General features: G+C 33.4%; 5 protein-coding genes across 8 annotated transcripts; 2 read left to right on the forward strand and 3 right to left on the reverse strand.

Moving 5' to 3' along the window:
- Positions 1-3,967: 3,967 nt before the first annotated feature.
- On the forward strand, positions 3,968-7,519 carry LOC127253582 (glutamate--tRNA ligase, cytoplasmic-like). The gene is made up of 6 exons (XM_051278239.1): positions 3,968-4,206; positions 4,685-4,781; positions 4,932-5,085; positions 5,304-6,424; positions 6,551-7,018; positions 7,107-7,519. The coding sequence occupies exons 1-6, from the start codon at positions 4,076-4,078 to the stop codon at positions 7,323-7,325; spliced, it is 2,190 nt and encodes a 729-aa protein (XP_051134196.1). The 5' UTR covers positions 3,968-4,075; the 3' UTR covers positions 7,326-7,519.
- Positions 7,463-8,637, reverse strand: LOC127253593 (germin-like protein subfamily 2 member 1). Its single transcript, XM_051278249.1, has 2 exons — positions 8,432-8,637; positions 7,463-8,001 (listed from the first exon to the last, which is right to left on the reverse strand). The coding sequence occupies exons 1-2, from the start codon at positions 8,559-8,561 to the stop codon at positions 7,463-7,465; spliced, it is 669 nt and encodes a 222-aa protein (XP_051134206.1). The 5' UTR covers positions 8,562-8,637.
- An 833-nt stretch (positions 8,638-9,470) lies between these two features.
- LOC127253598 (ethylene-responsive transcription factor ERF118-like) lies at positions 9,471-10,508 on the reverse strand. The gene is made up of 2 exons (XM_051278258.1): positions 9,799-10,508; positions 9,471-9,725 (listed from the first exon to the last, which is right to left on the reverse strand). Exon 1 carries the CDS (start codon positions 10,462-10,464, stop codon positions 9,820-9,822), a length of 645 nt encoding a protein of 214 aa, XP_051134215.1. The 5' UTR covers positions 10,465-10,508; the 3' UTR covers positions 9,471-9,725; positions 9,799-9,819.
- A 2,355-nt stretch (positions 10,509-12,863) lies between these two features.
- LOC127255138 (uncharacterized) lies at positions 12,864-17,359 on the forward strand. Of its 4 annotated transcripts, none has more exons than XM_051280551.1 (3): positions 12,864-13,293; positions 13,406-14,026; positions 17,075-17,359. In XM_051280551.1, exon 2 carries the CDS (start codon positions 13,420-13,422, stop codon positions 13,969-13,971), a length of 552 nt encoding a protein of 183 aa, XP_051136508.1. In that variant the 5' UTR covers positions 12,864-13,293; positions 13,406-13,419; the 3' UTR covers positions 13,972-14,026; positions 17,075-17,359. The 4 variants fall into 4 exon arrangements, with proteins under 4 accessions (XP_051136508.1, XP_051136505.1, XP_051136491.1 ...); XM_051280548.1 differs by lacking the exon at positions 17,075-17,359 and adding an exon at positions 16,201-17,033; XM_051280534.1 differs by having other exon boundaries at positions 12,870-13,293; positions 17,066-17,352.
- A 4,950-nt stretch (positions 17,360-22,309) lies between these two features.
- LOC127255128 (transcription factor MYB61-like) lies at positions 22,310-24,245 on the reverse strand. Its single transcript, XM_051280523.1, has 4 exons — positions 23,972-24,245; positions 23,740-23,869; positions 22,669-23,655; positions 22,310-22,592 (listed from the first exon to the last, which is right to left on the reverse strand). Coding segments are annotated over exons 1-4 (1,251 nt in total). The 5' UTR covers positions 24,105-24,245; the 3' UTR covers positions 22,310-22,591.
- Between the last annotated feature and the right edge of the window lie 473 nt (positions 24,246-24,718).

The raw sequence follows: 24,718 nt of genomic DNA on the forward strand, positions 1-24,718 counted from the left end.
CTTTTACTTAAAAAATAGATTTATTTATATATGATAATGCAATTTTTGGGCATGGAAAACATGAAAACATTTATGTAAAAATTAATTAGATCAAACATGAAAACATTCAACAAAATTTTTGAATAGCAATTTTCGAGCGTATAAATTGATCATTCATTGTATATGTATATATGATTGGAATTAACCAACACCATACTAATAACGTATGAAACATAGACGAGCAACGCATGAATTATAATATGCGAATTGACAATATATAACACTAATCCATGCAATACGTACTACTAGTAATTTTAGTACAAAATATATATTAATTATTACAATCTACGCAACACTTGCTATAATTGAAGGGTCCCTTTCTTTGGATCAATTTTTTTAAATTTTACTATTTGTATTATATGTTTTCTGAAAAAAAATATATATTTATTTTTTTTCACAAAACACCCCATCAAATATTATTTTAATATCAAATGCAAACCAATTTTTTCCAAACTCAATAAAAAAAAAAAACACACCCGAAGTCATGTGCTTGTCGTCTATATTTTCAAGTGTTGATTCAAATCCTAATCAACACCGGAACCATTTCTTATATATATATATATATGCATTCGATCCATCGAGTAGAACTTAATTTTACACAATACTTTTTTTCATTTTTTAATTCAATTTCTTCTCTATAGAAATATTAAATTTCCTATAAAAATATATGATTCTTAATAAAATATTACATCTACTTATACAAAATCAAACACCACTCATATTTACATCTACTTTGAAGAAATTTGGTTAAAAAAACAAAGCAAAACCAATATTTAAATTAAATTTAAAATTCAAACATTGAGGAATCAAATCATAGATAAATGTAACATAAAGACAAATTTGACTAATTATCTGTCAAATTTGGGTATCAAATCAGTCATTCCACATGTAATGGTTGGACTCACACAACTCCTAATTTGCCCAAACTAAACCTAACAATACAAATCACCATAAACCAATTATATATGTTATTAACAAAATCTAAAAATGTCATAATTTTATTTTATTTTTTTTAATCTAAAAATAATTTGAATCTATAATTTTAGAGTTACGACTCGATCCACATAAAAGTCTTGGGAATTGATAGAGTGGTTAGTACACTGCTAATCAGTACATTATCATACAATTTCTGGGATTCTTTTGTATGAACTTTTCATAAAAATTATTCTTTCTTGTTATCCTAACATGGTTTTTGTTTATATTTATTTTTGAGACACAGTTCAACAAAGAGTGAAGTGCAATGTATTTGGAGGTTAATTAGTTATATGTGATGGTATTGGTAGGCATGTGTAGAAGGAATCTCCACCTGCCAAATCATCTGTCTATCTATCTATATATCTACATAAAATATATTCCGACACCTTTCCCTTAACCGCAAATTAACACGCCACGCCGTCAAACTCCTCCTCATCCTCATCAGCCATGTGCTTGCTTATATATAAATAAATATATATTAGGGTTGGATCATAATTGTGACTTCATAAGTTCAAACTCTGACTCTTCTAGCCAGTTTTTGTCTGTCACATATGATTTATCCAATTAAAATGACTTGTTTTGTTGAATTTAATTGATAGACTATTAGAAAGTTTACCTAAAACGTACTCGAAGAATAATGATTATGTATATATAATGGTAGTGGACTTGTGACTATATATATATATATATCATGCTTTATGTTTCTTTCTTCCTTTTATATGTACATTGAGTTGGGTATCATATTACAAGCAATATATATATATATATATAGATATAGATATATATTCTCGATCTGAAGTAAAGTAATTAACATCATACATGCAGGCGTTGGAGATGGAATCATTTGCAGAGTCAGCAATACAATTACAGTTATTCTGTGGTTTCACTACTGCAACATCATACACGAGGCTCGACAATAAGCAGGTGGCCGGCAGACGACGCCGCCGACGATGCCTGTGGCCGCCGAGGAGATCATCGCGTGGCCGTGGCGTGAAGCTGTGGCGGCGGAGGTTCTGCAACTGGAAGCCATTCTGGATGGTGTCGAGAAAGCTGAAAAGACTTGTGAAGAAGATGAAGATGAAGATGATGATAACGGAGGGTTGCGCAGTAGTTTCTTGCACCCAATGGGGTCTTCCTCTCGTCGTCCTCCCGCCATGATTTCTTTACAGAGAACAAACAGACGTTCTAATTGAATATGTATGGCATGGCATCATCAATCTGTACACACATATTAATACTTGTTTCTTTTTCTCTTTTTCCACAAAACCTTCCCAACCCTCACTACCTCTACCTATAAGAGTGATGTTGATGATAGGTAGAGGTATAGCTAGGATATGTTTTAGATGAATTACACTGCCATTATTTATTATAGGATATGTTTGGTATGAAAATTAAAAATAAAAATAAAAAAAATTCTTTTTTCGTTGTTCATTTGAACCAGAAAATTGAAATTTGAAAATTAATCATTTTTTATTCGATATTTTATTTATTTATTTATTTTTTTTCATTCGATATTTTTAGTATTCTTAATGTGTAGAAAAATAAAGATAAGTAAAAGTTGAGAACTTATATGTTTATTTATTTTAACTTTTTTACTATTTAATTGTTATAATTTTATTTAATAATGATAAAAAAAATTATTATGTGCTAAAACAATGATAATAAAATTATAAATAGTTTTTATTATTATTAATAATAAACTATGATACAACAACAAAAAAAAATATTAACATAATACATATATTTTTTTTATTGACAAAGGGGGTTTGTTTAATTGAGTTTTGAAATTGATTTAAAATGGTATATTAATTTCAATTTTATTAAATAATATTTTATAAAAAAATAATATGTTTTCATTAAAATAGTATAAAGTAAGCAATATTGATTTGTGTTTTAAATTGTAATCAAACAAACTAAAAAAAAATATTCTCACAATTCTAATTAAAAGTTTTTTTTTTTTTACTATTTTTGTCTCCATCAAAAGTGTTTATTTTTATAAAAAATAATCATATTTAAGTACCAAAATACTATTTTAATTTTTACTTAAATTACACATATACAATTATTTTATACATAAAAAATATCAAAATTTCTTACGTATTTTTATTACCCAATAAAATATTACTACCTCCGTCCACACAGAAAATAAACACATGCTTTTCGGCCATTGTACTTACCGAATAATATTCTTATATGCATATAATTTATTTCACAAATATTATTGTAGTTATATTATAAGAGACTAATAGATCTATTTTTGTCCTATTTTTTTTATTTATATTATATTTTGATATAATAATTAATATTAAAAATCAACACAAAATAACCACTGTAGGTAGTATTACGTTTTAATTTACCATAAACCAAAAGATCTTTCCAATTGACATTGAGGGAGTATATTACTCTATATAATTTTTAAATTATAAATAATACAATATTCTATTATTTTTATATATTTGTTTTACAATAATAATCTATATTAATATTTTAAACATTAGATATATACTTATTACTTTCCCATAGTTAAAAAGATAACTTCATTTTTTCATATATCATAAAAATTAAATTCCTTTTTTGTAAAAAACTATATTATGTTTTATTTTTTGCTATAAAAGTATTATCTTAATCTAAAGTAAATATATCATTTTTACTATTTTATTATTCTATTTCAAAATATATTCTTTCTAATAAAAAATAATATATTAAACATCAATATATTTTAAATTTAATCATATATTTTTTTTTACATATCAAAATCATCCGTCATGCAAAATTACATTTCACTTTAAAGTTTATGATAAAATTAAATGAGCCTCATGTTTAAAAAAAAAAAAAAAAAAAAAAAAAGTATGTAATAAAAATAATTATTATTCTCTTGAAAAAGAAATGAATATATATAGATGTTGGAGAGAGAATATAATAAGAAATGCTTTTTATTACTGAATAGGTATTGGAAAATAACGAGTAAAGTGAAAAGAAAAGTAAAAACTATCTACACACGCATTGGGGAAGTTTACCGAAAGCTGAAGCGGAAGGGCAGCTCAACCTCCACCAGTCGGCCATGGAATTGATGTATCCGGCTGATTCTCCGCCGCTCCCAGCCATCGCCGCCGCAAAGATCGCCGGCGTTTCTCTCCTCACCAACTCATCACAGCCTTCTGGCTCTCCGCCCACTCTTGCCCTCGCGAGCGGGTGATTTCTCGTATTATTCTTGATTTCTAGTGGAGTTATATATTTTTATTTACTTTGGCACCAGTTCCTTTCATTAGGATTGTTTTTATTTCATTATTGGTCTTTTTGAATCTGGTGCGCAAATTATTAAGTTGTTTGATATGGCAGTTCACCCTCAACTAAGCAAAATAGGTTTGATTTTGAGCGTTTTCGTGAATTTATCTGGAAAAATTATTGTAGCGGCGAGCTAGTTTCGTAATCGGCATTAACAGGGCATTTACCTGTTTTAGATTATAACTAGAACTGTTAGCTTGCTTTGGACATTGGATCAATATATAGGCTGTCTTGGGGATATTGCAAAGGTTACACATCCTTGCAGATACTTTGTGGATGAAATGGAGCACTGCTCTTCTTCAGTTTCTGTTACAATTTTGGTTTTATGTGATATTCTAATTGCAGTAGAAAGTTAATGAATGTATATGTGTTTATGCTATTTTAGGGAGAAGCTGCAGGGATCCTATGTGATTCTGAGATATATTGGTAGGGTTTCAAACCTGCCTGGTTTCTACGGACAGGATGCATATCAGTCAAGCCAGGTGACTTTTTTATGATGTTTTGTTTGTGAACTTTGTTATAACTGAGGCCTATGTATGAATAATACATTCTTCTTTTTTTGTAAGCTCACCTAGTCTATGTTGACATTGTTCTTGATATCCTTTCGGATTTTTTTCTTTTCTCTCCCCTAGATTGATGAATGGCTTGAATATGCACCTGTATTTGGGTCTGGGTCTGAATTTGAGGGAGCATGCAGTTTTGTTGATGGATATTTACTGCAACGTACCTTTCTAGTTGGCAATGCCCTGTCTATTGCTGATGTAGCAATCTGGACCGCACTTGCTGGTAAAGTTTCTGAAAACATACATCTTTGAGATTATAATATATTATGGATTTAATATGAGGTACATTTCTATGGGGCTGTAATTTGGTATTTTGTTTCTCATTTAATCTAAATGTTTTATTTCTCAAATTGTTTGTCTATTTGATCATTCTGTTATGTTGCTGTTATGTGGTTTCTGATGAACACTGTTCCCCTCGTGTACCTTCTGTTTTCCCTCTAGGAGCTGGTTTGAGATGGGAAAGTTTAAGAAAATCCAAAAAGTACCAAAATTTAGTTCGATGGTTCAACTCTGTATCTGTTGAACATGATCCTGTGTTGAGTGATTTTTCTGCTACATTTCTTGGAAAAAGAGGCTCTACAAAAGCTGTCGTATCTAAGTCAAAAGAACCTCAATCTTCAAGTTCGTGGTCAGCTTCATTGGAGAATGATGCTCATGCATCTGACGCAGCTGGAAGCCGAGGAATTCAGGTGGATCTCCCCAATGCTGAGGTTGGAAAAGTGAAGTTGCGATTTGCACCCGAACCTAGCGGCTTCCTTCATATTGGGCATTCAAAAGCTGCGCTGCTGAACCAGTACTTTGCAGACCGGTATAAAGGGGAGCTGATTGTACGATTTGACGACACAAATCCAGACAAGGAAAGTAATGAGTTTGTGGACAACCTTCTAAAAGACATCGAAACCCTGGGGATCAAATATAGTACTGTAACATATACATCAGACTACTTTCCTCAGACCATGGAAATGGCAGAGAAGTTGATTAAGGAGGGCAAGGCCTATGTCGATGATACTCCACGTGAGAAAATGCAACAGGAAAGGATGGAAGGTATAGATTCACGGTGCAGGAATAACAGCGTAGAAGAAAATCTAAAATTGTGGAAGGAAATGATTGCCGGTTCCGAGAGGGGTTTGATGTGCTGTCTCCGTGGAAAATTGGATATGAAGGACCCAAACAAATCACTAAGGGATCCAGTGTATTACCGTTGCAATTTAACTCCTCACCATAGAATAGGAGCTAAATACAAGTTGTACCCAACGTATGATTTTTGTTGCCCGTTTGTCGATTCTTTGGAAGGTATTACACATGCACTGAGATCCAGTGAGTACCATGATCGCAATGACCAATATTACAGAATTCAGAGTGATATGGGGTTGAGAAAGGTCTATATATATGAGTTTAGTCGGCTGAACATGGTCTATACACTTCTGAGTAAGCGGAAACTGCTTTGGTTTGTTCAAAATGGGAAGGTTGATGGTTGGGATGATCCTCGCTTTCCAACTGTTCAAGGAATCGTGCGCCGTGGTTTAAAGATTGAAGCGCTTATACAGTTTATTTTGGAACAAGTAAGTTCATTCATTCAGTACGGTGTTTTGACCTTTATCGTCTAGTATTTTACATTTACATTTTTTGCATATTATTTAGGTTTAATTTAGCTATTTTTCATGCAATGGACTTAATGATTTAAATAGGGTGCTTCGAAGAACCTCAACCTCATGGAGTGGGACAAACTCTGGGCTATCAATAAGAAAATCATTGATCCTGTGTGCCCGAGGCACATGGCTGTCATTGAAGAGCGTCGTGTGCAGCTAATTCTCACTGATGGTCCCAAAGACCCCTTCGTGCGCATCTTACCTAAACACAAGAAATACCCCGGTGCTGGGGAGAAGCCAGTAACGTATTCAAACAGATTATGGATAGATTTTGCTGATGCCCAAGTGATCTCAATCGACGAGGAAGTAACTCTGAAGGATTGGGGCAATGCAATTGTGAAGGAAATCAAGAAGGATGGCAATGGAGTTGTTTCTCAACTGGTTGGGGTTTTGAATCTCGATGGGAATGTTAAGACGACTAAGTTGAAGCTCACCTGGCTGGCGGATACCAACGAGCTTATCAATCTGACCCTGGTGGACTTCGATTATCTTATCACAAAGAAGAAGGTCCCATTTTTGCTTGATCTCTTTATAACACTATAATAATCTTCTGTCATTAGTTCGCGATCTTATCCTAATTGTTTCAATTGGACAGCTCGAGGAAGATGAAGATTTCATCGATGTAGTGAATCCTCGAACCAAAATAGAGACATCAGCGCTTGGGGAATCTGATATGCGCAACGTGAAGCGTGGCGACGTAATCCAGCTGGAGAGGAAAGGGTATTACAGGTGCGATGTTCCTTTTGTTCGACCGTCGAAGCCGTTAGTTCTTTTTGCAATTCCAGATGGAAAGCAGCAAACGGTAGCCAAGTAAGAACACACCTATCCTACCCTTACTCAAAAATGTTTCTGGTGATTTAAATGCAAAGATAGTTTTTTTAATTTAAATGACAACACGGTTTTCTGCCCGTTTTCATAACACAAACCTTTCAATGAAATTCAAATTCAAATTCAATTTTTTGGCGCGAATCTGGACTTGATGTCCATCACCTGTCCGGGGCTGATGTGGAACGCCGCCGCCAGCACATCGTCGGGAAGCGGCGGTGCCGCCCCGAACAGCGCGGTGGGTATTGACTGAGTCCCCGGCAGCTGGCTGTTGAAGGCGGAGATCACCGCTGCCGGCGAGTCCCCGCGGTTGATCTGAAAATGGATGAGGGCTTTGGGGAAGACGAACACCTCGCCCTGCTTGATGCTCCTCAGCACGGCGGCATTGGCTGTCGTGATAAACCCCACGTCAAGCGCCCCCTCCAGGACGAAGATCACCTCGGTGGCGCGTGGGTGTGTGTGCGGCGGGTTGACGCCTCCGGGGGCGAAGTCGATACGGGCCAGAGAGACGCCGAGGGTGTTGAGGCCCGGAAACTTCTGGACATTGGCGCCGGTGACAAGCGACCCGACGGAGTTGTTGGTCGGGCCGGCCGTCGATATTCCGGCGAAGAAGAAGTCGTCGGCCGTTACGTTTGACTTGCAGGGATACCCGTTGACCGTTATCGCTGTTTCATTGTTAATTAGTAATTAGCAAATAATCCCTACACAGTATATATATAAATAAATATATATATATATATATATTCCTTCAATATAGTTTTTTTGAACACGCATTTTTTATAGATATTATTCCTTTTGTAGTCGAAAAATAGACTCACATTTTTAGCATAAATTGTAATATGATACATATTTTTTTATCTTCGGAAACGACTTATTCTATATCTTTGTAAAAACATCAAACTAGAAAAAAAAATTACTTTTTATTTAAAATAGCCCATTTTGTAAGAAAAGAATAAAATTCACTAGGTTAAGGTGTGTTAGTTTGTTTTCAACTCTGATTTTACATTATTTAAATATATATTTTCTAATTTATAACTATTTTTTTTACATAATCATAAATTATTATTTATATATGGTTAAATAAACCATACATACCAGAAGAGAAATCAGCAACACAGATATCTTGCAGCGGATCAGGATCGTTGGCAGAGACGTGAATAATTATTACAGCTATCATCGTCATCGTCATCATTATCTTTATCGAAGAAGCAGCTGGAGCAGCCATGGTTAAGTTAAGGTACGCGGTGATGGTGAAGAAGAGGAAGAAGATATATAATAGTGGAAAACTGTATATCTAAATGGATACACATAAAATTAACAAAATTGTGACTTATATTTATATTCATGACTAGCTGCTTGTTGGGACAATATATTATTAATTAATCAAAAGTTGCATCACGAAACATGCCACTCCTAAATGAAGAACAATAGTATTATTCATTACAAGAGTTGCTTTCGTTAATTAATTAATTAATTAATATGCCCATGCCCGAAGAATGCAGACTTGAATTTAAATACTAAATACTAAATACTAATGCTTTAAATTAAAAAGTAGTTAATATAATATTTTAGAAAGTACAATTTATTTTTAATTATAATATAAAAATAAAATATAAATATTTAATTTAATATTACAAATAAAATAAAATAAAATAACAAATATTAAACTATAAAGTGGAAAACCAACTAGGCATTATACATGCCTTAATTGCAAATTTCATTGTAGTTATATGACTTATAGTTATATAAGATTTATACACTATAATATGTATATCGATGAATTATTAAATACAAATATTTAAATTTGTGAATAAACATACGTGTGCAATATTTTTAATCCAATCTAGTTTGATGAAAAGCTATCAAAATATGGCCGTAGGACTACTACAATACTAATAGCTAAAAATTTATATCCACTGAAGAACTAAACAATTTATTATAAATTTTCAAATAATTAATTTAACTTATCTATATCTTAATTCATATTTAAAACTATAATTGAGTAATTATAGCAAGCAACCCAATATCAAAATTAAAATCGAATAACTTATATATTTTTTTGTGTTTCTATCTTCTATTTCATTTGTTAGTTTGATTGTATATACATATATATATATAGGTTTATATATATATATATATATTATAGTTCATAATGGAAGGTTAAATACTACAGATATTCATACAACTTATCCCCAAAATTTGCAGACATGCCATGGCAGGAAGACAATCCTGAATTTAGATTACAAACCCATCCTTAATTACTACAAATATATTCACAGAAACAAAATCGAATCTTCATCAGCTACTGAAAATTTTCTGACCTTCTTACCCCATCGTCTTCTTCAACCTCCACTCCTCTGATCAGATACAGATCATGCTTTCCGACTAACTGTTAAAATCGAAGCTTATGAAACATTACACAACAGTAAGTAATAAAATTTACATCGATTATTAGGAAATACCTAAATTAGCTTCTAATTAGGTCATAAAACGGCGTCGTCTTCCTCAAATCTGATGCTCAGATCATCAATCTTGCTAAATTCGCCCACCAAAAATCCATTCTTGTCGATAACCTGGACTCCATTCAAGAACCCAAAGTTGGAATCTTGCTCGGCTTCCGGGGCCAATTTCTTTCCCCCGTCGGCTTCGGAGGGGGGAAATGGTAATTTCAGACTTCCGTCGTCGTCATCGATGCCGGAAATCGAAGAACTTCCGGCGGAGAAACTTTTTCCGCTGGATTTCCTCATCTTCTTCAATCTCTCGTCGATTTCACTCTGCTTCGAGAGATAGACCATGGAAGCTTCCTCGGCGGTATCGAAAGTCCCTAGCCAAATTCGTTTCTTCTTAAATGGATCCCTAGTTTCGGCGGTGAATTTTCCCGATTTCCGGCGACGGACTCCGGGAAGCTTCTTCATTCTGATGGGTGGTTGACGGTGGCGACGATCAGTTTGGAGAGCAACTTCGTGGACTGTCTTTGTCTTCTTTTTCTTCATCGTCTTGTTGTTGTGGGGGTGTGGATGATCGGCGTTTTCGTCGTCGTCGGCGGAGGAGCCGTCGGTAGCGTCGGGGTCGTAGTAAGAGATTCTGACCAGTTTGGCCGCCGTCGAGACTTTTCCAACTTTGCCCATGTTTGTTTCTTTTAAGTGCCCTGTTTTGTGCGTTATTTAATGCGTTTTGTTTAGGGTTTGGTTTTTTTAGGCAAAGCCAAAAGGGTTGGGATTATCGGTTTAAATTTATCCGGTTTAATCGATTCACCCAATTAAAATTAAACGCATATGCATTTATTTGTTTACATTTTTTTATTTTGTTAAAAATCAAAATCTAATTAATTTATCAAATATTTGCACAATAGTCCCTATAATTTTCCTTTCAATTCTTCCGTTTATTTTTGTGTTCTACAAATTGATTGTACTCTTAAACCCCAATCCTTCTCTATTCTGCGTTCTCTAAATCGACTTCACCTTCCGACCTAGTTCTTCCGCCGCCAAGAGAACTACAATAGGTGTTTTTTTATTTTATTTTTTATATTTTGTTTTTCTTTTTCACTTTTCTCATTTTTTTCCCACTCTTCCCACTCTAGGGGTTTTTTTTATTTTTTATTATAGTGTATCTATACACCTTAACACAACACAATTATTTAATTTAATTTGCATACAATCTCTTCAGATGAGAGAGAAAAATAATCATAATAATTTTTAAAAATTGTGAAATATTTTATAAGTGTTCGATGAATATGCGCATAGGATTTGAAAAACACGGCTTGGGATCATCGGTTCAAATTTACCCAGTTTTCTTGGCGGCGGAAGGATTGGGTCGGAAGGTGAAGTCGATTTGGAGAACGCATAATAGAGAAGGATTGGAGTTTGGGGGTAAAATCGATTTGCAGAATACACAAAAATGAATGAAAGAATTAAGAGAGAAATAATAGAGACTATTGTGCAAATATTTGGTAAATTAATTAGATTTTGATTTTTAACAAAATAAAAAAATATAAACAAATAAATGCACACCCTTTTAATTTTGATTGGATGAACCAATTAAACTGAATAAATTTAGACCGATGATCTCAACCCAAGCCAAAAGAGTATCCATCACTCATAAATTATTATTTATATATATATCATATTTCGTCTAAATTTATATATATATATTTTTAGGTTTGAAAAAAATTTATCTTGTTTTTTTTATAATAAAATAATTATAATATTTTATTATTAGTATTATTATTGTTGTTGTTGTACTTTCTATATCTTCAAATGTTTATCGACGATGTAATATAAATAAAATTTTTATGTGATAGTTTTAATATAAAATTGAATTTAGTATAATAAAGAATATATAAAATAGATATTTGATTTAATATGTTTTAGGTAAAAAAATTGATAAATAGTACTCCCTTGGTTCCTCATAGATGATTTTTTTTTTTTATTTTTTGTCATTTTTCACAAAAATGACTTTTTTTAAAAAAATAAATTTATCAATTTTAAATACATTTAAAAAATATAAATTAATTTAATTTAATTTCTAATTTTTTTTAATCTCTCATCAGTTAACAAATATTTTTATTTATCTTTAAATCTTTCAATTTTTTTAAAAACTAATTTATAATAACGATAAATAAATAAATATATTCTTTATATTTAATTATATTATATAAAATTTAATTATCTATAAAATGATATTTATATTTTATATATTTTATTGATATATAATGTTAAAAATATTATATATATTTTAATCTTTTAACCATTGAATAACTATGTAAATAATTAATTTATAGTACCAAACAAAATGCATTATTTGCATGGACGGAGAGAGTATAAATTTTGTAAAATTTGACAAACAAACACAATGTCTATATTAATATTTGTTGTCTTCGTGCTTTATATTAGGGGATGCTATTTCCTCTAATCAACTTACAGTAATTATAAGATTTAATAAAAATAATTCACCTTTTGGTAGCGACCTGTCGGTGGTATAGATTTGTGATCGTAAAATTATGGATTTAAATTTTCGACACTTAAGATTACTTGCCACATGAAATTATATATTATTTATGTGGACCTAAGTTGTCATATTTATTGTAAATTAATAATAAAAATAATATATATAATATTTTTAAAAAATTTATATGAAAATAAATCAAAATAAATAAAATATAAACAATTTATATACAACACAAAGTAATATCCAACATTTGTAAGTGGATGATAGTTCCGAGGAGTTTTGCAGCTAAGGTTACTTCCACTTAAGGTGATTTTGATATATAATATATTTTAAAAAATATTTTATTTTATTTTATTAATAATAATATTATTAGTGTACGTGATTTCAAATGTATCTCACCATCTTTCTTTTGGATTTTTTATTTTTTTTAAATATGCATCCCAAATATATTAGCTTTGTTTAGAAGGAAGGTTTCCGAGGATTTTGAAATTTTAAATGTTAGTAAAAAGAAAATAAATAAATAAATATACAAGAGACCATGCGAGTGTAGTAGTGGATGGCTAACAGGGGACTTGAGCTCTGACACAAGATTTTGATGATAGAATTCCAGTGTAGAGTAATCGGAGTTCTAATTTGGTGGAAGAGAATTTGGCAGACAAATGCAGAATCGGAGAGAAACGTAAGAGTTCAATAGGCTGTTGGTGAGGGAGGGAACGGCGAAATAGCCATTGGTGATGATCTGTGCGTGGATTCTGTACAGGGAGACGACGTCGTTGCAGCGTTGCCTGAGCATCAAGGAAAGTGTGCGAGCGGAGTAAGGCATGGCGGACACAAGTTCGACAATGAGGCTCCTAAGGTTGAGACGAATTGAAAAGATAGGCCGGCCATGGAAGCCTCCTCGGCAATATTAGAATTGAAAGTCCCCGGAACCCTAATTTCTGCAACGAACGCCGGCCAGCGTCTTACTTTCACAGCGGAGATGGCTTCGAAGAGGCTATTGAATTAAAAAAGTAAAATAATATTATTGATATAATATTTTAAGTAAAAAATATATTTTAATTATAAATTTGTCCCATCCCTTCCCTCTCCCTGAGTCAGAGTTGTTAATTTGCCCCATTTCAGCAAACAGCAGTTAGATGGAGGTCCGGGACCTCCGGGAGTGCCACTCCTGCAAATCGCTCCACTCCATTATCCTTCACAACGTCCCTCACCGAGGCTCTTTCGTCTTCCTCTGCACCGCCTGCGTCCTCCGCCACCACACCGGCAGTTTCTGCCCTCTTTGCTTCGACTTTTACGACGACACTTCCGACCTCTCCAATGAGTCCCGCGTCATGTGCCTCCGCTGCCCTGCCATAGTCCACCTCACTTGCCTCCCTTCTGCCCGCTCCTCCTCCACCTTCCGCTTCATCTGCCCCCAGTGCTCCGATCCTTCTTTCAAGTTCTTCGATTTTAGGCCTGATTCTCCCAGCTCTAAAGACACCGCCGGCAATTCATTCGCTAGGGATTTGCCGAGGCAATTGCTCTGCGCCGCCAAGATCTCCTCTGCGTGCACGCGCCGGATGGCGTCCGTTGCTAGAACCAATTCGGAGAGAAGAGTTCGAGAAGCTGTGGTGGCGAGGAAACGTGCCAAGGAAGCGGTTGAAAGGGTGACTTATTTGATGGTCAATCGACATAGAGAGGATGCCTAGGAAAAAGTGGATAAGGAATCATCTGGCAAGCCACCAATTCTTGCTTACGGATGAGGTAACAGTTTTGTGAAATTCACCTGTTCATGCTTTGCTCTAAGTTCAATCCTTCGCATTAATATTCGATTTGCTCTAATTTATGATCTTCAGTTTGTTATCGTGCCCGAAATCTATGCATTGCAGCTGTTAATATGTATTCTAAAGCTATGCTGATTGCTGCAAGATTAATTAGGTTGAGGTTGCTATTGGTTGAATTGGTGTTTCTATGATTAGCTGTTATGCTAAGAATTTAGGGGATGATTTAGATAAACTCAATCTGAAAATCTTCCTGGAGCCAAAATTCAATCCAATAAAGGTAAAGAATAGCACAATAGCAAAATTCAATCCAATAAAGGTAAAGAATAGCACAATAGAAATGCAAGTATGTTTTCTTATATCCAAATCTGCAGCGGGTATTGAAGGGCTTGTTCTTCAAGATAGGCTGCCTTTGGATGATTCTTGGACGCTCTTTGCCTTTGCCTTGTAAACTGCCTCCAGATGATTCTTAAGCATTTGCTTTGACTTTCCGAATCAGAATTAGCTAGTATATGTGTGTGTCTAATTTTATTTCACGGTCTCTTATTATTGATAAACTCTCCAAGAGATTTGCTACCTTCTTATTGCTTGTACTTAGGTATTTCGCTAATTTGAGGTTCAAATAGATGGAAGAGGACCTTTACCTTCTCATGATTTCTCATGGCTTCCTTTACTTTCTAGATTATTACTTCTTTTACAACATCAAGCTCTCTGCTTTCTCACTAATGCTAGCAGTGTTGTCATCTTGCTAAGAAGAGCAGCAAGTCTTCTTTCTTAGAAGAGCTTTCTCACTGAAAATCACTCTTCACATGGTGACCTTTTTGCCACTCTAACATTTTAAAAATTCAATGCAGAATGTGAAGAGTTGTAGATCTAATGGCAGGCTGTGGGCACAACTTTTGTCCACAATCTTTGCTTTTCCCAGACTTGCATTTCATGACATACACCTAGATCTCTCCAAGAGTCTTGCATAGATATATATGGCAGCATTTTATGCTTTGTCATCTAATTTGTGGTTGCCATACTTCAACTCGTGCTTGGTCTTAAGCCTCTTAACCTTTCTGTCCGTTTGGTTATCTTCAAGTGTTTTTCACTGCTTAAAAAGGTCGACCTTTGCTTTTATAGCTCCAAAACTACAACCTTTCTAATACCGTCAACCAGAGTGATCATGTAGCGTTTTCTTATGCATGTGTCAACCATGAAGAGTGCATCTGCTTTTTCCTGCCATATACACAATGTTTGCAAAATTTGAGTTTGCCAACTCCTTGCTTTATCAGCAGGCTTTGTTTATGCACAAACCTACATAACTAAGGGATGCTTATGTAGCTCTGCATTTTACATGGCGTGGTGGAGTCTTTCAAAATGTATAAATTCTCTCCTTGATTTGCTTTTAGCAGTGCCCTTAGAACTCTACCGTGTAGCATAATATTTATATCGTATTGATTCTAAAGCCCGTAAAGAAATCATGCTTTCGTTCATAGTATACCACATATCTAACAATAGTATACATGATCATATTTCAATTATGTATTCTTTCTAACTAAATCAATCCCTTCCACAAAGTGTTGGGCATCAATTCCTCACCATTAGGGAATCACTCACAATTTAAGCATATATGAAATAAGTAATCAGAATTTATAATCCACTTCCTCCGCGAACATGCCTCTGTTATCTTGACCAAAAAAGTGTTCCCTGAATCTAAGCGAACTGTTGCTTCTCACTCTTTCTTAATTTTCAACTTATAGGAATCAACAACCATGTGTTCCAGCTTATAATAGTGACCTTTTATTACATTTTGTCTTTACATATTTGTACTTAAAGGAGATGGATTTCCATAGGACATAAGAAATGTTTGTATAAAGGAGAGAGTGAAAATACAACAAAAGTAGCTTGATCATCATCCTCAAAGGCAATGTCCTGAATTTCCTGATCCGAATTAATTGGGTTAAACTCATTCAAATGATCCTGGATTTGAGAGCCTCACTCATGCAGATTGTGTACTGATGTTTCTTCAATCTCAAAATTTTAATCATATATTTAGCAACATACTGCTTTTCCAAATTCGCCTACAGTGCTGTCGAATGTTAAAAATGAGAAAAAAAAGTGTAAAAATGAGAAAAAATAAAGTGTAAGGACTGATTTATACTCTATCTATAGGTTGTATCAAAGCAGTTGTAGAACGGACCAACTGATGCAGTGTTAGGTGGTGCAGAAGATTACGAAATTCTTGAGATAGCCCGGAGAAAACTCTTCAGCTTCCTTTCAATAATTCCTTAAAGTAAAACCATGATAGCTGTTCCCATTTATAAAGAAGATTGTTTAAAAGGGCGAATTATTATTGTGATCCAGATCTCTCTCACGATGATGATTCTATGTATTTCTTTTTCTCAGATGGCATGAAGTTGTGTTCTCTGTCTCTTAAATTGTATCGGATATCATGTGCTATACTTGAATCTATATAGTGACAGTTCATTTGTTGATGCACTCCTATTTTCTTCCCTATAATTTTATATGTCGCTTAGATGTTATCATTCTGTGCATTTCATTCTACAATACATGATGCAAAATGGTAAGACAAACACAAACCGATTTCTACAGTATTCGCTCTCTTGCAGAGGAAAAAAAAAAATGCTTCTTTGGTTGCGAAAGTTCATTGATTCACTCTCCATATGTCTCTCCTCCTAGTTAGGAACTACGGCTTTTCTATGAGCCGCAATAGAATATTAGAACCTAATTAGTAGTTTCTACAGAAGTTCCTAATTTGTCAAAGTGGTTCTTGTTTTGTGCTTAATAGTTTAGACAACATATGATAAATTGGAAGACCAACCCCGATAACTCAAACTAGATGATGTGCCGGGGCTATCCCAAGAGCATCCTCGGCTAAAACATTTCTAGAACCTCAATAATGTCTTGAATTGGTTGTGTATGAGTTCTTTTTAGCTAGACAGTCTACTTATCGATTGTTTTTCTCTTACATAAAAGCTCAAAACTGTATACACTGTCTTGATTATTTCATTTTCAGGTCTTTTAGTAATTGAAGTGCGAAGAGGTGATCTCAACTCCGTTCAGCTACACCATTCTCGAATCTGCGGCCGCGGTGTTGTCCATAGAAAGGTTGCTGAGACCTGTCTCAGAATTTACTGTCCCAAATTTGTTCTGCAAGGATTCCAACCATGTCTGTAAAATCTGAATGGCTTTGTTTCACTTTTCTTTTCGAATATTCAGAGACAAATGGGAAAAAAATGTGTTTGTTTGTGCTATCGGGTATATGTTATCGACTATAAACTAATTTTCTTCTTAAAAGAACATATATTTTTTCTTCTAAAACGTTACAAATATTTCATGTACGTATATTTGTGATGTTTTAAATAAAAAATATATTAATAGATGCTTTTTTGTGAACCCCTACACAGTTTCAAATTTTGGGACAATGTTTTTTTATAGCAATGTTTTAAATAAAAAATATATTAATAGATGCTTTGTTGCGAAAGCCTACAGAGTTTCAAATTTTGGGACAATGTTATAAAAAATGATAAAAAGGTTTAGTTCATGCATTTGGCTATAAATCAAGAGACATTTCTCATAATGCATTTAATTTTTTATTTTTTATTTTTTTAATATTATACTAATAATAATTATAAATACTTTATCCCAATAGGCCAATGATTTTATTGCACCTTGCTAGTAGCCAAAGACTATTATAATCATAATCATAATAATTGTATAATAAAATTAGTAGTGATGATATCCTTTTATACTACTCCTGTAACTTATACATTAATACATACCAAAGGAATCAAGAAACTGTTGTGAGTATTTGGTGGCAATGATTTTATTTAATTTATTTATTTTTATTGGGTTGAATTCAAAATTATATGTATGTAATGGATTGTGTGTGTCTGTGTCCCCTGCAAAGTCAAATCTGATGTTGGGAAAGTCTTTGGGTGTGGGATCTCTTTCCATACATAACCTCACAGACATAAAGTTGAAAATCAGACAAAAAGATAATGAGAATCTTTATGATTATTAAGATAGTGAATTGATGTTGCCACAATTATTAATTATTTAATTGTTTTTTATTAATTAATTAATATTACGAAATAAAATCATTAAATTTCTCTTTGTTTTCTCTCTTCACATATCTTCAGCGATAGCTAGAGATAACTCCCTCTGCATTTATCCCTCCAAATAAACAGTAGTACCTCTCTCTGGTTTCAAGAGTCAATTTATTTTTTGGCCGTATTGATATTTAATATTAATTATAAAAAAATTATAAAAATACTTGCATCAGTGTCTTATAATACTAATAAAAGAATATTTGTATAAATAATTATATAAATATAAAAATATTTTTAATGTAAAATATAATGATACAAAAGATAAATAAGATCTTATAGATAGACAGGAATGAGTAATTTTATTATATATAAAAAATTGTTAAACAAGATTTTTTTTTATTTTTTATTTTTTATTTAAAGAACCTATTGGATGTTAAAGTTGTTGTAAGAGCCATCGAGAATAACTGAATTTATATTTAATGCAATAATTAAAAATTTATCTAACAGTGTAGTATGCTATTAATCGTGCCATTACATGTGTAGTTAAGAGAATAATTGATTTGTTATATAAACGTAAATTTTATTTTTATTTTTTAATATCCCAATCATTATATCCTTTGAATACATCCAATAATAAATATTAAATAACACCCCCACACACATATATTTTATTTGCTCGTGATTAATAATTTAATTTCCATACCATGCACCATTATAGCACGTCAATTATTTAATTACCAAGCCCTTGACCAATTTAAATTAGAATTGATTTTTGGATTTGTTCAGCAATGGCCTGCTTCCTTCAGCTTCTAACAGCCAGACTAATTAAATTCATTTATAAATATATACTATTATATATATATATATATATTTAAATAATGCCCATTTGCTACAAATTTAATTACTTAAAAAATCAATATAATTAATCCCTCGACCATCACCATAATCATTGACCTCATATATCACCATAATTAATTATTAAATAAAATGTCATGTTTTAATTTAATTCCTGTAGCTTATATATATATATATATATAGAATACCTGTAGTTTTTCTTATATAATTTATAAAATCATTTCAAATGAACTATAAATGCATAATAGTAAAAAAAATAAAGTCAATATATTACCTAGAATAGGTTGCCAAATGTAAAATAACAAATAAAATGATGAAACAGATGTATAATATGGTCATAATTGAATGAAAAATGAATTCGAAGATCATATAATAAATATATATAAATACTGTAGATTAGCAAACATGTACCACCACAAACATTATATATATATAAAAAAAAAAGACGTATAACTTGTGACAATTCGATTCCATGCCTAATTATTTTTATTTAAAAATCTTTGTTCTGTTGTGGATATATATATATATATATATATATATATAGAAGAAGAAGACTTAAGTGGGTCCTGTATATATAAAGACCTCAATAATTTGGTTCACATGCATCCATTGCAACTATCCAATATAAATATATATACGTACGCATTGGGTATCTTTATATATATATATATATATATATATGAGAATTGTTAGGGTGTTTATTTGAAAAATTCAGTACGCAACACCTGTAATATATATAAACAACACTCAGTCTTATTATATACAACACATGGTGTATATAGTAAAAACATGTGTAGTTAGTTTATAATTATAAGTGTGTTATATAACAGTATGTGTGGTGTACTGAAATTAACTATTATTTGTATGATACTATGTGTTGTGCTGAAATCAACTATTGTTTGTGTTGTGCTGAAATCAACTATTGTTTGTGTTGTATAAGACTATAACATGTAATGTTAGTTCATGTGGTGTATTTGTATTGTATATAAATATATATGGTATGATGTCTGTAGTAGCACCGTGTGTTGTTTAATTAATAGATCACAGTGTGTTGTGGTATGTTAGTACGGCGCTGTAGCTGCCACCTATATATATATACATACATATGAACATACAATATACACAGTATCCGGTGTATTACAAAATTTATATTAATATAATACAAATATAAAAAATAAATAATTAACAATACAAGACAACATTTCATATAACATATATTATTGTTAATTTTAATTGTACTATTTAAACATATGTGTTGTCTTTCTATTTTCTTTGTGCACCCTAACCTATCCGATATTAAAAACAAGAAGACCATATAATAAAATTATTAGTAATGATAATAATATGTAAGAAAAGAAAATTATATATATATATATATATTAATTAAATTGAATTGAATTGAGTGTACATTTTTTCCTTGGATGCACGTGGGCGCACAAAAGAGACTCCTGGATTTATACCCCACAAATATATACGCTTCATGTGGTTTGGTTCATATACATACATATATATATATATATATATATATTTTGGATTTTAGATGACGTGGGAACCGGCAGCCGCTACCCGAAAGTGTGCACTGGGTAAACCTCCCGGCCTAACCTAATACCTGCAAACCAAGTCCGACGGGAAAATCACACTGGGTGAACTATGTGTGGCAGGTGACCTGAGGCATCGGGGATTTAAACATGACCTCACGGTCACAAGTCAAACTCCTACACCACCGGGTCATCCTGACGATATATATATATATATATATTGAATTTATGGATAATTGAAATCGAGTGGCCCTATTCATCATCTATTTCTTACATTTGATTCCCCAAATCCTTATAATAGAATCTTTTTTTTTTCTTCTATGAATTATTGCAACTCTATATTGTAAGTATTTGTCCTTTTGTATAGTTGCTTGAGGGAAAGGTGCATTGGCATCATTCCAAGTTCTAATACTGTTTAAAAGAGGAGTCGAGTCGAGTCGAGTGGAGCTCATTCTTTACTCGGCGCAATGTAGCAAAGTCAAACATGTTTGTCACAGTTGTGACGATGAAAATGAATGTTCGAAGAATACTAATAATACTTTCGACCCTAAATTAATAATCTCTTAAAAAGATACTACTCGACTCCTATATCTTAGTTTATTATACAATTGTACAAAAGAATATAACATGATTGAATTTTTCTTGCCACATCTTTAATTTAAAACTTGACTCAAATAAATTATATTCATTCAATTCCCAATTGATCAACTTTAAGCAAAGAAAAACCGATGATAGAATCAAAATAATAATGTGACCTAATTCCTTATCCTAAAAACTAGTCTACACGATTTTAAATTCGATAGAGTTCCCACAAAAACACAGATGGACTTGTCACCAGCACAACCTTTCTCCATCGCCATTATCGATCATCATCATCATCATCGAAGCATCAACATCAAGACATGTCCTCTTTCATGGCCCCTCATTTTCATGTCCCCTCTATAGATCCTACAAAATAAATAAATCTCGATTGAATTCCATAGAGAATTATATATATTGTGAAGTCTAAGTTGAAGTCAGGAAAATTACTAGACATAGTCCAAGCCAAAAACCAACAATCAATTTTAATTTTTTTATGTATATATATATATATATAGGTGTCAAGATCAAAACCTCGGAGACTTGAGGTCTGAAAAAATGTACGGACGGGTACAAAATATTTTTCGAGGTACTTTTATCATCGAACCTCCAAAAGGGCACCATCCCATTTTAATTAAACCACCGGCAACTTTACCGTCGTGGTCGAATAGTGTTCGAGGGCTTGGATATACAATATTTTTCTAGGTTTCAACTAATCAAAAAATTCAATTACTTATTATTTTTATTATTATTATTTGGGTAAGGATAATGTAACCCTAGCTACGTAGGTTGTTGGAACAAATTAAAGGATCGATCAGCACACGTGGGTTGGGTGTGAAAAGTGAAAATAAGACATGCATATAATACGATACAATAAAATACATTCGAGGGGACTGGTTATTGGTTCTTTGAATCTTGCAGTGGATCGAATTAAGTTCTGCTCTCCAGAATGTTACTACTTTTTTGTTCATTTTCTCAGTACCCCTTTTTAATTACTTTGGATATATTTGATGTATAGATAGATATATAGTACTGAAAAGGATTGATTAATTGGGTCGTGGTGGGGAAGGGTTCTTGAACAGTACATAAAATAAAATAAAATTATATGTTCATGGGGACAGACAGTCCCAGTCATTGTCCTGAAAGGTGGGTTTTCGATTCATGGATAAATGTATGTTTCACGACGTACGGTAAAAGTCAAGAAAGTGAAATCTTTAATTAATTAAATAATGAGTATATATAATTATTGCCTCGAATTCTTACAACCTGTAAATTGCGTGAGCAAATAAAAATAAATTGAAGGTGAAAAGAGGTAATGAAACAGGAGCAATAATATTCCTGGTTACCTAAAAATGTCGGTATCAAATAAAAACTGAGAAAATTAATTAATTTTAGTATAGTCGGTCCCCCGATATTTACAGATTAAGAATAAAGAGTACTAATCAATCTGTATAGGCACACGTACAGTTTGCTTGCTGAAACAAGAATTCAAGGTTGAAGATGGAGTCGTTCATCGGACCTGCGAATTAATTCAGAATTCCAATTTTTTTATGAGCATCGGAGAAATTAATTTATAAGAATTTAATTTATAGTACTATGAAAATTGTCCGAAAGTGGCTGCCGGATTGCTTGTCTGCCAATTGGATATGGCTAATGATCCGTGATCTACCGCCGTTGTAAACTGCGCCGCCGGAGGTTTACTCTCGCCGCCGTAAATATGATCGCCGGCGCCGCCGATTGGATTGTGGATGGAAATGGAAGAGCTTGCGAGCAGAAATGGGGACTGCAGGTAGTCGTTCCACTTGATTATGTCTTCTTCTTTCTGATCGGACTTTCCGCAGTCCGCCGCCGCCGGCCATGGAAACGCGGCGGCGGCGCTTTCGAAGGGGTAGCTGCTGCTTTGAATCTCACTGCTTACATTATTTAACCGGCCACCGCCGCCGCCGCCGCCGCCGGTATCCCAATTCTCGAATTTTACAGAGAAAGGATTGATTGGGTGGTTGTCGGCAGCCACCGCCGCCTGCGGCGGCGGTTTCATTTGTGCCAGAATTGGAGCCGCCGACAGGCTGGCAATGGAAGTGGCGGCAGTGAAGTGGTGTCCGAAGTCGCCGCTGTTGCTGATGTCAGAATTCTTGGGGAAGTAAAGACCGGCGGCGTTGGAATTCATACCCAGTCCGATGTTTGGTTGCTGGAAGGAAAGAAATCCCGACAGATCACACGGCGGCTTGCCGGCGGCGGCGGCGACAAATCTACTGAGGAGGAGTTCTTGGGTGGAATTGGGGCTGCCGGAGTTTTCCAGGTGAGAGTGATTTTGGTAATTTTCCGGCAGGGCGAATGAACTCCGATGATCGGAGTTGTCGAGGGCGGCGGCGCTGAGGTCGCTGGAAGCAGGTTCCGATGGCTTTTCATTGTTCTTACAGTTGGGGGAATTTTGTTGGTCGTTAATGGAATTATTTTGGAGGGGTTTGTGGGTGTTGGGGTCGATCCCTTTCTGCCTGAGCTTCTTCTTGATGGATGAGTTCCAGAGATTCTTGATTTCATTGTCGGTTCTGCCAGGGAGCTGGGCAGCAATTTGAGACCACCTGGAAAATTTGACAACGTTGTCAAATTAATTAATCAATCAATTAATTCAAGGTTAAGCCCAATATTACATTACATTACTACACCTGTTTCCAAGAACTGAATGCAATTCGATGATCAAATCCTCTTCCTCAGTGGAAAATGTCCCTCTTTTCAAATCAGGCCTGAGGTAATTGATCCATCTCAATCTGCAGCTCTTCCCGCATCTCTGAAGCCCTTTTCGATTAATTCAAAGTGATCAGTTCAGAAGAGATCGATAAACCCTAATCTGGGAATTTCAAATTAATTGTAAAATGTTAGTTAGCAGTTAATAGTTACCAGCTAGTTTGGGGACAGAGCTCCAGCAGCCATGGCCGTATTTGTTGATGTGCTTTATGAGCTTCTCATCTTCCTCTGGCGACCAAAGCCCTTTTCTCAATTTCTGCTTGTAACAGCAAGAATGCCTGCCCATGCTGCAAGACAATCCTTTTTTTTCTGTTTTTCTCGAAAAAATCACTTTTGATTAATAATTCAGTGTCAGCATGACACACACAGCTAGAGAGAGAGAGAGAGGAGAGAGAAATGCAGTGTGTGTGTTAAGACAGACAATGAGAGGAAGAAGGAATGAAGTCAATAGGGAGGGAGGAAGAAGATGTGCTTTAAAAAGGGAAGGGTCACAGTCAGTGAGATTACTAATTTATTACCTTTCAGATTATTCCCCTAATTCCATTCTCAATTATACATTCAATTTAATTTAATTTACTTTCTTCTCTTTCATGACTATTAGGCTCTCTGTTCTTTTAATCATTTTTATTTTATTTATTTATAATTAATATATTTTTCAATAAAAAATATGAAACATACCCTTAATGGGAGAAGGTTGTCAAAATAAAAATGCATTTTCATTAAGGATTTTTAACAATATAATTAATAATCTCATCAATAGACACCCTTTGTGGGTCACCACACAAATAAATTAATGTATATCATACTAATTAATTTAAAAGAATTAAAATTTACAAAGCCTTGGAACTGTACATACATGCATATACATACAAATATGTGTATATAAGTAATTACAAGATA

The sequence above is a fragment of the Andrographis paniculata genome, unplaced genomic scaffold (genome assembly GCF_009805555.1).
Source record: "Andrographis paniculata isolate CXL003 unplaced genomic scaffold, ASM980555v1 Contig12END, whole genome shotgun sequence".
In the NCBI taxonomy this organism is placed as follows: Eukaryota; Viridiplantae; Streptophyta; class Magnoliopsida; order Lamiales; family Acanthaceae; genus Andrographis; species Andrographis paniculata.

Coding starts and splice junctions, on each gene's coding strand:
- LOC127255138 (XM_051280551.1), top strand. CDS start 13,420: ATGGAGGTCCGGGACCTCCGGGAGTGCCACTCCTGCAAATCGCTCCAC.
- LOC127253593 (XM_051278249.1), bottom strand. CDS start 8,561: ATGGCTGCTCCAGCTGCTTCTTCGATAAAGATAATGATGACGATGACG. Junction 8,002..8,431: donor TGTTGCTGATTTCTCTTCTG/GTATGTATGGTT, acceptor ACAATGAAACAG/CGATAACGGTCAACGGGTAT.
- LOC127253582 (XM_051278239.1), top strand. CDS start 4,076: ATGGAATTGATGTATCCGGCTGATTCTCCGCCGCTCCCAGCCATCGCC. Junction 4,207..4,684: donor ACTCTTGCCCTCGCGAGCGG/GTGATTTCTCGT, acceptor ATGCTATTTTAG/GGAGAAGCTGCAGGGATCCT. Junction 5,086..5,303: donor AATCTGGACCGCACTTGCTG/GTAAAGTTTCTG, acceptor TTTTCCCTCTAG/GAGCTGGTTTGAGATGGGAA.
- LOC127253598 (XM_051278258.1), bottom strand. CDS start 10,464: ATGGGCAAAGTTGGAAAAGTCTCGACGGCGGCCAAACTGGTCAGAATC.
- LOC127255128 (XM_051280523.1), bottom strand. CDS start 24,104: ATGGGCAGGCATTCTTGCTGTTACAAGCAGAAATTGAGAAAAGGGCTT. Junction 23,870..23,971: donor CTCTGTCCCCAAACTAGCTG/GTAACTATTAAC, acceptor TTAATCGAAAAG/GGCTTCAGAGATGCGGGAAG. Junction 23,656..23,739: donor CATTCAGTTCTTGGAAACAG/GTGTAGTAATGT, acceptor CAAATTTTCCAG/GTGGTCTCAAATTGCTGCCC.